The sequence below is a fragment of the Micropterus dolomieu genome, linkage group LG18 (genome assembly GCF_021292245.1).
Source record: "Micropterus dolomieu isolate WLL.071019.BEF.003 ecotype Adirondacks linkage group LG18, ASM2129224v1, whole genome shotgun sequence".
NCBI lineage: Eukaryota > Metazoa > Chordata > Actinopteri > Centrarchiformes > Centrarchidae > Micropterus > Micropterus dolomieu.
Genome location: NC_060167.1, coordinates 17,800,406 through 17,812,996, shown reverse-complemented (window position 1 = coordinate 17,812,996; position 12,591 = coordinate 17,800,406). Strand labels below are relative to the sequence as shown.

The 12,591-nt window shown below is 37.0% G+C and overlaps 2 protein-coding genes across 2 annotated transcripts in view; one reads left to right on the top strand and one right to left on the bottom strand.

The window, feature by feature from the left end:
* Window positions 1-2,051, top strand: part of si:dkey-264d12.5 (coiled-coil domain-containing protein 30) — an 18,470-nt gene extending 16,419 nt beyond the window's left edge. The window contains 2 exon segments of the mRNA XM_046028617.1: window positions 1,601-1,662; window positions 1,751-2,051. Coding sequence (XP_045884573.1) covers window positions 1,601-1,662; window positions 1,751-1,967 — 279 coding nt within the window. The 3' untranslated portion in view covers window positions 1,968-2,051.
* A 984-nt stretch (window positions 2,052-3,035) lies between these two features.
* LOC123956375 (alpha-1,3-galactosyltransferase 2-like) lies at window positions 3,036-12,068 on the bottom strand. Its single transcript, XM_046028513.1, has 6 exons — window positions 11,521-12,068; window positions 8,459-8,527; window positions 8,280-8,369; window positions 7,829-7,924; window positions 6,099-6,236; window positions 3,036-4,771 (listed from the first exon to the last, which is right to left on the bottom strand). Exons 2-6 carry the CDS (start codon window positions 8,461-8,463, stop codon window positions 4,087-4,089), a joined length of 1,014 nt encoding a protein of 337 aa, XP_045884469.1. The 5' UTR covers window positions 8,464-8,527; window positions 11,521-12,068; the 3' UTR covers window positions 3,036-4,086.
* Window positions 12,069-12,591: the final 523 nt, after the last annotated feature.

The window sequence follows — 12,591 nt, the reverse complement described above, 5'->3', positions numbered from 1 at the left end:
GTGTGGCTTTCCTAATCAAGTCCAATCAGTATAATCAAACACAGCTGGACTCAAATGAAGGTGTAGAACCATCTCAAGGATGATCAGAAGAAATAGACAGCACCTGAGTTAAATATGAGTGTCACGGCAAAGGGTCTGAATACTTATGACCATGTGATATTTCAGTTTTTCTTTTTTTAAAAATTTGCAAAAATTTCTACATTTCTGTTTTTTTCTGTCAAGATGGGGTGCTGAGTGTACATTACTGAGAAATAAAATGAACTTTTTTGATTTTTGGAAAATGGCTGCAATGAAACAAAGAGTGAAAAATTTAAAGGGGTCTGAATACTTTCCGTACCCACTGTAAGTTATTGATTGTATGCATGTCGACCATAGACTTTATATAAAATGTCGACCAGTTAAACCTGGCAGTGCTAGCAGACAGGGTTAACCTCCGTTGTGTTGCTGTGCATTACCACCACAAATCCACTTGATGGCACTGTCGCCAAAGAACTATTGTCCTAGAACTGTGGTCCCAGTACTGCGGGGGTCCTGAAACTGCAGCCTCCGGTAATGCAGCTATATTTTCAAAGTCTTATATCTCAACAGTTTTACATCAAACAGCAACTTTCTTGACTTTGAAATTTATCTTTTAAATTGACAAACATCATATGTGTATTTCAGGGCACATTTCAAACGGGATCAAAATATTTGTTGTCCCTCGCCATTGACTACCGTACAATATTTTTCCAAAGTAAGGTCCCATGGTGGTCCACCGGAAGGGGACGGACTTAGGCTCTCTATAATATTGGTGCAACCGGATCTTATTGGTTTCTACGCGCCGCCCCTTGCTTCTCTGTTTGGATAGTGGAACATAACATGACAGACACGCCAATGGTGTAGAACTTGGTAGTGACAATATCCAGTGACGACTAAATTGTCCGTATTTTTTTTAAAGCAAAACCACTGTTGTCCTTTAATATTTATTTGATATGAACATGAAGGACAGTTCGTAGCCATGCTGGAGGCTAGCTTAGGTACAGCAGTGCTTTGAGCTGAATGCTAATGTCAGCATGCTATGCTAACATACTCACAATGATAATGCTAAGATGCTGATGTTTAGCAGGTATAATATTTACCATGTTCACCAATTTATTTCAGCCTGTAGGTAGGGCTGAATAATAAATCAAAATCTTATCGAAATCGCAATATGGCCTACTACTCCCACTACTGCAATTTTCAAATCGCAGGAGGTGCAATAATTTTTAATGGATGTTGTGAATGTTTGTAAGCTGGAAGAAAAGTTAAGGGATCAAAGTGATTACAATTCATCCAGAGGGGAACATACAGTAAATGTGTGTAGCAAAATTAAATGGCAATCCATCCAACAGTTGAGTTACGTGACTCTTGACCAAAGTGACAAATACTGACCGACAGACGTTAGTGTTCTTAGAGCCACGCCGCCACCTTTATTAAACACACAGAGAAATACTATCCATCCATCCATCCATCCATCCATCGTCAACTGCTTATCCTGCATACAGGGACGCAAGACAGAGAAATACCCATTTTTAAAATAAATTATATATTAATTTAACATTTTTTTGTTTTGTTGTATTAGGAACTGAAAAAAATATCTAATCCTACGCATGTTTTTACATCTCTCCTTGCGCAAACATCAAGGTAAGTGATTTTGATTCAGAATTTAAGAAAACCTGTTTGGTGGCTTAAAACATCATTAAATGTCTATGAACTTTGATTGCATCCCTAGTGTGAAGATGATGCCTGAGCCATGTGAAATTCAGGGCTTATTGGACAATACTCAAAGCAAGCAGCCAGAAGTTACTTCTTCCCCTCACTGTTGCATCTCTGGGCCCCTATCTCAGTCAGCAGAGATTGGCTACCTGAATCTGGCCTCTGCTCAGAACCGCTCAGACCACTCGGCTCCCCCGGCTGCCCTCAGCAGCTCAGACAGTACGTGTTGTTGAGATTATCTATCTGCAGCATGAATATACTGTGCAGAAAATATTTTATTTGTAAGTAAATTAAATTAATAAACAAAACAAAAAATATCCATTTTTCTGGCTTTCTCTTTCATTTATTCAAGTTCATACCGAGCATGACAAATTATCTGGACCTTACCAGAATAGTTTCTCATAACATTTATATTTTACTCACTTCTAAAATATTTGGAATATGAATATTGAAAATAAACTCATCTTACAACTATTCCAAATACAGACTGGAAAAATGTCTTAAGGCCTTAAAATCTGACCTAATACATCTATACTGCTTGAATTTTTCCTCAGGAACACACAACCAGTCCAGGTTTATGTTTATATGCTTTGTTTTGGCTTCTGTTGCACAAACTAAAATGAGTTGCTTTGCTCAGCACTCTGGAGCCGGTTCTGATGGCGAAACTGCAGTATTTTCTCTAGTAACTGTTGATTCTAAATTGACATTGGGAGATATAGCTCTGCAGCTTTAACGAAAACATACTTCTATTATGGCTTTTTGGTCTATTTAACACACCAATACCCGAAGGCATCTGAATAGACAGTTGCTACATCTGATGTGGTTTCCGACAAAAGTCCATAAACCTAAGCAATGCATGACAGCTTCACACTTTACCTCCATTCCAAACTATCTTGCATACAAAATATTTAAACATTTGGTGACATTTGTCAGAATAGACCAAGATTATGATCTTTATCAATACACAAACATATATCCATCTACTACTACTCGACAGGTCAGGCCTAATTACCCCATATTCACATAAACAGCATCAGAAACACTGACCACACTGGAACATCTTGAGTGTTGTTGCTTTATAAGAGTGCCTGATATCCTGGGCAAGTTGCAACTTTTTGCAGAAAGACTTTCAGCACTGCCTCTCCACCTGCTACAGGGTTGCAAAGGGGTAGAACAATTACATGAGATGTATGTTTAGAGCTTACTGTACTATCAACAGTCTTAGTGCTTATTTTTATATCAATACCACAGTTGAAAGGTTTTTTTTTCCCTTAACAAAAAGAAACATCTTCGTCTAAAGGTGTTGTGGAATATTATATTTCTTCTTGAAAGAGACATACAAATATATTTTTTTAATACATCTTTCAAATAATCATTATTGTATTACAATCATTGCAAATCCTTAAAAAAAATACAAGTACAGAGATAGTGTCCCTGGGAAAAGGAGTTCCTGTGTATGAAATGCGTCTCAACCTGCCCCCCCCCCCCAAAAAAAAAAGCTTGGAAGAATGCCTCATACATCTATGCATGAAATGCATTTGTACTTGTGTGTCATACTCCAATAAAATAAATGTAGAAAGAGTTCAGTCATTTTCATCAACAGCAATTCATTTAAAGCTCTGAGTGAAACTAGATATGTGCCATTTAGAACAGAAGTCCAGACAAAAAAAAAAAAAAAAAAAAAAAAGTTCAAAATGAAAGAATATAGGCAGCTGATGTTGTATTATCCTCCATCTCATGAAACAAACAAGTGGTTTATAAAAGGTCAATAAATATTGTCCATCAAAAAAAAAAAAAGAACTGGGAGAGAAGGAAATCTTAAACTGGCACACATAGGTGCGATCAACCGGTACTGATAATTGAACATTTCATAATTATTTGTCCATGATTACATTTTTATAACAAACAGACTTGAAGCTTTACTAATAGTAGATGCCAGTCAAACCTGAACATTTTTACATCAAACAAATCATTTCTCTTTTAAATCTTAGCATAGTACTATTGCTCTTCAAGACTGCTTGAACTACAGTGAAACTGTGCAAGTTGCTTTTTCTGCCACTTGATACTTTTTAAACACACTTAGATATGTTTCTGTTTTAACACATTATACACTTATAGTGACAGTGAAGCAAAGACAGCATTTGCATAGATTTACCAGAGTCCTAGAAAACATGATTATCTGAAAGACCAGGAGGTCAGTGACACATTATTTCCATTAGGTAAAGGCACACTTGCAGATGTGCTCATGAACCCCAAGATAAGAAAAAGAGTCAGGGAGCATGAAAACTTAATGTCTGGCAGTTTCATTAATTAAATAAAGTAGGTGATTATGAGCTTTAATTCCAAAACACGCTAAGGGGTGCGCAGTGTTTTGTAGTTTTTCGGTGCCCACAGAAGTCGCTTGACTTGTATGTCACTCCTGTAGCCGATACTGGTGTCCCAGCAGTACTCCGGAGAGAGCACCCTGCTTGGTTTGTGAAGCCACAGGTACTTGTTGAGATGACTCTCGTCATGCCACAGAGCCTCCACACCTTTCAATTTATCCTCCATGATACCCTGATAGCAGGCTTCAGTCAACGCTTTTACACGCTTCCACGAGCCACCAAAGACAGCAGCGTGGTAGTAGAAATCCCCAGTTTCCATGTACGCCTTGGACCTCGGGTTGCGGTCGTAGGTGAACAATGTCTTTGGAAGGTGGTAGTAGTGGGCGTGGAGCAGAGCCACAGAATCTCCCAGGGCCTCTGTACCAAATCTCCCAGTAAACACCTGATCCACGTCAAAGCAGAAGACATGCGTGCAGTGGTGGCGAATATCCGACTCTATGACATCTGATATTGTCTTCATTCGCATCATAGAGATGTCCTGCCACCTGGAGTGCTTCGCCACTTTGACGACCTTTATGCTTCGCTGAGGTGCAAGGTTGATGTCTGGCACCTTCTGCGGCGTGTCCGTAAACACATAATACGTGACGGGCAAACCCAGCATAAAGTGATGCTCTGATGAGTTCAGGAAGGTCTTGAGGTAAGCATCCAGGTACCTTTGGGGGAAGTGGACATCTTTACCACACTTAAACATTAATGCACTGAATAAAATGGAAGTTGGCAGACCAAGGGCCTGTACTACGAAGCAGGATTTGAGCTTAGCGAGGTACTCTGGGTTTTCAGTCCTACGACGGTTGGTACTTCTTACCAAGGTACATGGGAAGTTACGCTGCTGTGGAGAAGGTTATGTTGGCGATAAGTGATCAACTCTATAAAAAAGCACCACCTACTGAGCAATCAGTTATCTCAGAAAATTACATCACCATCTGTAGAAGATCTCGCAGACCGTTTTATAAGTAATTTTCATGATGTGGGTGACGCGGAGCAGCCTTAGTATAGCACTATAATCCTACAGAAACTGATTGAAGCACTAAAGCCTTAAACTTGTTGTAGCCTACTTTTAATGTATGACAGTGCTCAGCTTACTCGCTTCTTTGAAATGCGTTTTATTTGCTCTCAAGTCCATTTCACAAATCCCGTTGCAGCCGTTAAAATAAATGGGTTTCATTTTTCTTAAGTTAGGTTGAATATTATGAGTATATAGTTTGGTAGGCCTATTCAAAGTTAAATATGAATTTGTTTATTATAACTTTAGGTTGCATTTGTTTCTTACACCTTCTGCTGTTTGGGCACAGGTAGCGGTGAGCTTTGAGATTCAATCTTTCAACCAATATTCAAGGCGCTTTTATGGCATGAATGGATTCATTTCCTTGCTTTATGAAGTTAATTTAGAACAATGTTTGGCACATTTTTACATGTGTTAAATAAATCTGATTTTTGAAGTGACACAAAGTTCTTGAAATGGAGTTGAACGACCAGTTATTCAGTGACTGTGGCTTTTAATTTTTAAAACGCCGACACGAAGCTAAGCTGAAAGAATAAGGCTGACATCTTCAAACACGGTATAAGAACGCATCATTATAGCCTACGCCTTAGGCAGTCACACCATCTGCAATTTTCAGTCAGTTGTGTTGCTTTTAGCCTGGATTGTGCGTTTGCCTTCTTCGTATATGTCTAATGTTATAGTTTGCTCTTGGCTTGTAAAATATGCCTCTGCTGCCAGTAGACTTGTCCAGGTTTGCGATAAGGCCTTCTGCTGCAAACACCGGCCCTTTTATGTGAACATGCACATGTCTGGATAGAGAAACCCTGGGTTGACTTATCAAGCTGATAATCTGCTTGATCGCGGTTGTTTAGGTTAGTGCAGCCAGAAAACGATAAAAGATATCCTAGGTATGTTGAACTTGCTTCGTAGTATAGGACCCAGGATGTATTCAGGTGTGACAGCAGTTTATCCAAACGGTCATTAATGAGTACACAAACCTGCCTACAGCAAATACTGTTAGAGCTACACTGGATCCTTCCTTCTTGTGCATCTGGTCATACATTTTAGGATCAAACATCCCTTCCCAGATGATGGGAGCTTTCCAAGATGTACACGTTTGCACGTCACTTCTGGACCTGAAATAAAGAAGACTGTTAAAGTTTAAAACATACGTATGTATCAGGTGCAGCGAATGATTTACAATAATTTTGTTGTGGTTGTGCCATCTTATAAGTTATTCTTACTAAATAGGTCACATGCATTTTAATTTGGTAGATAGCTGTCATGATGAAAATAAAAACATGGATTTTCAAAATGTGTTTATGCAAGAAGCCATTTTTGTGGGATTGCTGATTCTGTCAGTTTTTTTTTAACAATTGTTTACACACATTTCTCTATACGGAATCAAATTTACTTATCCAAAATTAATCTTCACTGAAATACAGCCAAGATTAGATTCCCTTCATAGCAACAGCGACACATGCCTGGAAGACGTATTACTTATGACAGAAATACACTCATCAAGTCAGAAAAGGAAGTACAAGGATTGGATTTAATGCAGCGACCTTGAGACGATTACTGCTGTTTACATTTGTCCAAATGCACTACAAGAACTGTATGAGCCCATCAGCAGTTACACGACAAAACAAATTTTCAGGTTTTCACTCATCCAGTCGCAGCCATAAAAATAATTGGGTTTAATTTTTTTTATGCGAGGCTGAATATTTTGAGCATATAGTTTGGTAGGCCTATCCAAATTTAGTTGATAAATGTGTTTATTTAAGTTTGTATCTTATATTTTAGAGAGTGGTCATGTAGCTCCCCACCTTATACTATTTTATAAGTGGCCTAATGTGGGTGAGTTTTCAGTAAATGTTGAAAAGTCTTGCGACCCCTATTTGATCACTTGGGTAATAATTACACTAATTTAATTTATTTGTATTATCTATTTGTAAGTATAATTTTCAGATTGGTAAGGGTAACTGATGTCAGTAAACAGATTTTGTTCAGTACACTATCAACCACTATCAGTCTCATGTAAATCTAAATTTTAGAGCAGCAACCAACTATTATTTTCACTTTCAATTAACCTGCCGATTATGTTCTCTATTAACTGATTGATTAGTATTTAAAATGTCAGAAATATTAAAAATGCCCATCTCAGTCTCCTGGCAGTAATAATAACGGGTTATGTTTTTATATTTTAACTATTAAATTTGTTTCATCTCCGATACATTTATTAACACTTTATTTTTTTCACAGCAAGATACCAATTTTACTACTCACAGCTACACACTGCTGTGCCTTAAAAGCATCAAATATAGCAGAAATATACACATTAAGATATCTTGCTACCCAAACAGGTAAATTTAGAAAAAAAAAAAAAGAGTGAAATTACTGTTCTAGCCCAATTACCATATCCTGATTTGCATTATAAAGCATAATGTACATGCTCTGAATTTAGCATGGTCTACAAGATTGGAGACATTGAAATGAAGAATATAAACAGGTGGTGCTTACCGCAATCCATAAACAAACAGATCCCTTCAGCACTGTCATGGTTTGACTACACATAGCACAGGTTGTCGCTACAAAGAGTTGTGATCAAACCTGCGGCTTCACAACACGTGAAACCTACTCTATGTTCATGGTGAAACATGTTTTAATATCTGACTATCTGTACCTTGTGATTGTATGCAGCAAGACCTTAAGGTCTCAATGGTCTTACCCAAGGTCAAGGTTGGTATCCGCACTGTTGTCCGGAGACAGCATCTTTCCACTTTCCAAAGAACATTTGTCCATAGGTATGAGGCCTATTAAAAGTCTGATATCAAAAACATTAATATTAAATTATCATAATAGAATTTAATTATCTGAATAATGGGTGCACCTGGCTTAAACTAATGTAGTCTAAGAAAAAAGTTATGCGTTCAGTTTTTGTTGAAATTGTTTTAGAGAGGTGTTGATTTAACGGTATGATCATCTTGAAGGATGTGGTGTTGTGGTGCTGAACTGTATTGTGTTATACTGACAGGTATTTGTTATTTAGCCAACCCTGACTGATAAAAAAAAATGCAGTGGATAAAATAATAAACAGAGCAGCAGAACTGAACATTATCGTATTCAACTTAGTGCATGTGGTGTCTCTTAAATGTTTAAATACGGACTTGGTTCTGTACCTCAAAGATGGTGATGTGATGTAGAAAACACAGAGCACGATAGGAAACCAAAGCACACGTTTCAAAATACTCTTCCTCTTCCGAACGGATCTGCGTCAGGAAAAAAAGCCAAGACAGATTAAAAAGTTGACCAAGAAATTTCATTTTGCCACAGCTTGAACAATAAAGATGCAAGATACCCCATTGTTGAAAAATGCTGGCATCCAAACTTCAGTGACAAAGAGCTCTTGTGTCGAAGAAAGTGAACTCTGAGAAGAGAAAAGGAAGTGTTACATCTTTTTATGGTTCTACGTACAAGCTCATCTGTTCAAGGTGGGTTAAGTTTTACATATTGGTGCTGATTTGACATCAGAGTTTTGGTGTCGGTTCCAAAATGATCCTTTTTGTGTTACCTTAAACACACACATTTAACAATTTCATAAAAAAAGTAAAACTTCTCGAATGCTGTTTTACCACAAGCAGACATACAAGAACTTGGCTTGAATGAAATACATAACATTTTAATTTACTGTATGCTATTATTGCTTTGGCTCAGATTTCACAACAGTTTAAATTTGCAAAACAATTAATACATAATGGTATTTTCTTAATTTTGAAACCATCTCTTATCTAATTTGGAAATACACTGTGCAGTAAGATTATCAGAGTATCACACCCTTGTTTTTATTCACCATTGATTTTTAATCATCGTATTTTAAAATAAAATGGCCTTTATCAAATAATGCTGTCAAACAGTAGTAATTTCATCATGATTGCACAAAAGCAATGAGAAAACAAAACATGCAATGAATGTATAAGTCAACATGTTGTTTTACGGTAAATATAAATGATGTGGTCTGGAGTCTGGTGACTTAAAGCTGCAGTAAATCCTACATTCTTATTATTAAAATGATGATTGTGACTGCATCAGTTGTGACTTTTTCTGTTCTGTTTCGACTACAAAGTTTGCCTTTAGTCAAGACACAAAACCTTATTATTCTGTCATCTAAAATACATATATATATATATATTATTGAATGAGTAAGCACAACATCAACAATGTACAACCTAAAGTCAAATTCATTCATGTGTGTACACATACCTGGTGAATAAAACTGATTCTGATTCAGTGGGTACTGAAATATGTGCCAATATGGGTGTCTGGATTTTGAAAAAAGAATTTGTTCTGTTCAGTTGTGGACTATAGTAAAGTGTCCAATACAGTCTGGCAGGATGCACTCTGACATAAATTGTTACAAGCCAGCATTGATGATTAATTCTTGAATGCAGCAATGATTATGTACAAATATATTAAATCTTGTGTGGAAAATCTATACGCCATAATTGTTCAAAAAATCTTGGAGTCAAAATGAATTAAAATGGGTCATTTAGGATATCTACTGTGCAATGTTTGCTGTTCTTGGCAAAATGTAGAAAAATCCAAACTGGGTCTTTTCGATAAGTCCTATATTTTCAAATCACCGCACCTAACATGCATATAACATAACTGGTGTATTATGTTATATGCATGTTAGGTGCGGTGATTTGAAAATATAGGAAATCTGCACCTCAAGTTTTTAAAATACATCCTAAAAGTTAAGATGACAACCTGCGATAATATTTTGTACAGGAAACTAGGAAGATTCCCACTCTGTCACTTTTAAAAAGAGAATTATTGATTAATTGGTGAGGCTGGTAGACTTTCAACTATCTGCTGAATCTGTATAACGCAGATGTATATGAGTCACCATGGGTGCTGCATATTAAGCATATCCTGGGTGACGATGGTTTGTCTTGCCTTTGGCTTAACCAAATGTGTAACAACATTAACTGGTTAAAACTGTCAAACGGAGACTGAAAAAAATCAGTATATGCAAAAGTGGCAAAGTGAGCTTAGAAGTATGACGTGATATACAACCCTACGACTGTTGATTGAACAGTCTGAGAGACAAGGATCGTATTTTGTTAGACTGTGAGAACGTAAGCATAATTAACTTGAGAGCTGCCAAAGATGGGTACATAGGCTATGTATAGGTTTATGTTACTGCATCAATCAGACAAGCCAAAAGTTATTGGCAAACTGAGTGTCTTTTTGAAGAATGTTCTTCCTTTGTTTAAGTAATATTTGATGTATTTTTGCAGTATGCCATCATCTTGTCATTTGATATGCCATTTGATTATGGTCCTGAGCAATTAAATGAATGAATAGATGAGAACTGAGACTGCGATTTACAATTTTGCGTGCAAGTTTGGCATCTTGTGTTTACAGGTGAAAATTTGTCATTTTGTCTCTTTTGGATTATGTTAATGTTTGCACTTGAAAGCCTTTTGTGAGAACTGAACCAAAGCAATTGAGAAACACTGCAAACATCAGAAACCTTCTGATCAAAGAATAAGTTAGAAAGAGAATGAATCAGACCAGAGATTTAAAACAGGCTTTCAGTGTTTGATAGTTTGACATTAAAGACACAGTTTTGTCTGTACCACAAAGTGTTTAGGTTTGATTCCTTAAGAATTTTTATTTGTTAGGCTATCTGTGCACCTTAGCTAATTGGTGAATTATGTCAGCATTTTAAATGTAGGATGAGGAGCATTTTTGTAAACATTGCAATATTAATACATGAAGAAGGGTTTCCATCATTTAATTTATGATCATATTTACACAAGAATAAAATCAGGCCATCATTGCCAACACCATAATTTGTATGCCACATGTTTAGCATGTATATAAAATATATGGCTTACACATAGTGGTCTCAATGTATTTGGAATATTGGTAAACCATAGGAAAGCAACAATAATGAAAAAAAAATGTTTTTCTTTAATGTTCGATCCATTTTAATGTTTTGTTGGGGTTTTTCTCTTTTCTCTCCTTTTGCTTTAGCGCGGGTGGTAGTTGTATTAGTAGGCTATATTTAAACTATTGTGTTTGGCCTACTAAGTGAAACGTGTAGCATCCAGACTAAAATCCTCTCGTCAATTTAAATAATCTTAATGGTCTCACACATTAATCGTGGCGTTGGCAGATAGACTACAGCTGGTGAAATTAAGACACGCAACAGATAAATTGCTGTAGGCCTCGTCACCTAAATAGTAGGTGTTTTTAAAGAGAATACATTCTTCAGAGCCCTCAATTCATAAATTAAACGGTACACGTTGATCCCGATCTTTAAAGTAAACCAAAAAGACACTGTCCACCGTGTCAAACTGTACACAGCCTACAAAATGTTAAATCTGACATAAAAATGTATCGATTACCCACCTGTGAGTCGCTGTCACCAGTCTACATCCATAACGTGTCCAAAGTATGGCCAATAATATAACCTGGGTTTAGTGCGAGGTCCACTCGGTAAGAATCTCAATGAGGCAACCTGCGGTGTCTCTGCTTTCCTCAGGTTGAAATAGCGTCAATGGAAAGGGAGTGGCAAGCTCCAGTCAACAGGTAAACTCAGGTCTGCTTTGTTTCACAACAGACAAAACAGATGACCACCTAAACCCTAATGTTACCTAAAGTGGTAGACTATGCCATTCTCTCCTGCAGATGCGGTCACACCTTTGCCGCCTATGATGCATAGGCCTATGCAAATTTAATCCCAATTAGCTAATTTATGTAGATTTCTTTCTGTTTTTATTGACAGTGTGGTGAAAAATGTAGGCTAAACGAATGTATATGTTTCTCTCGTCCACTCTGTTGCTGGGATATGTGTGGTGCTTTTGAAATGACAGTAAAATGATTTCATAGCCTATATCCATGCAGATGAGGCCTACATAAAAGGTAATATTAGAACTAGCTAACATGGCTATTGGTAGCCTATCCATCATAAGATAGCCACTCTGACTGATCCATAACAGAAATTTAGCCACATTTAGCCAACTAACCAATTTTTTTTTAAAGCCTATGCTCCTTTATCAGGAGTGGTATGTTGGTACAGTCACAGTATGGTGTGTAAGCTAACCATGTTAGCTAGCTCTAATATTAGCTTTTGTTACATCTACAAGGATATTTTAAAATAAGTTTACTGTCATCACACATCCAACAATAAGCTACATTCCTTTACATGTTGTGCTACATTGTGTGTGATTTTGTTTTATTAAATCTCCATTATCATGAAACAACGCCCACATGCAAGAACTGGACTGACAGCTAGACATAGATGGATGTAGACCTACATTTAACCCTTTGTTTGGCTAGCAATACTTCTGCTTCCTCCACCAGTCAGTCAACTAAATCAAGTGCAAAAAACTGAAAAAAAAGCTGTCATTATGCACGGATGTAGATTTCTATGGCGCCTTAAAAAGCTTTGGACAGAATCATTCCTGTCCAAATGCTAAA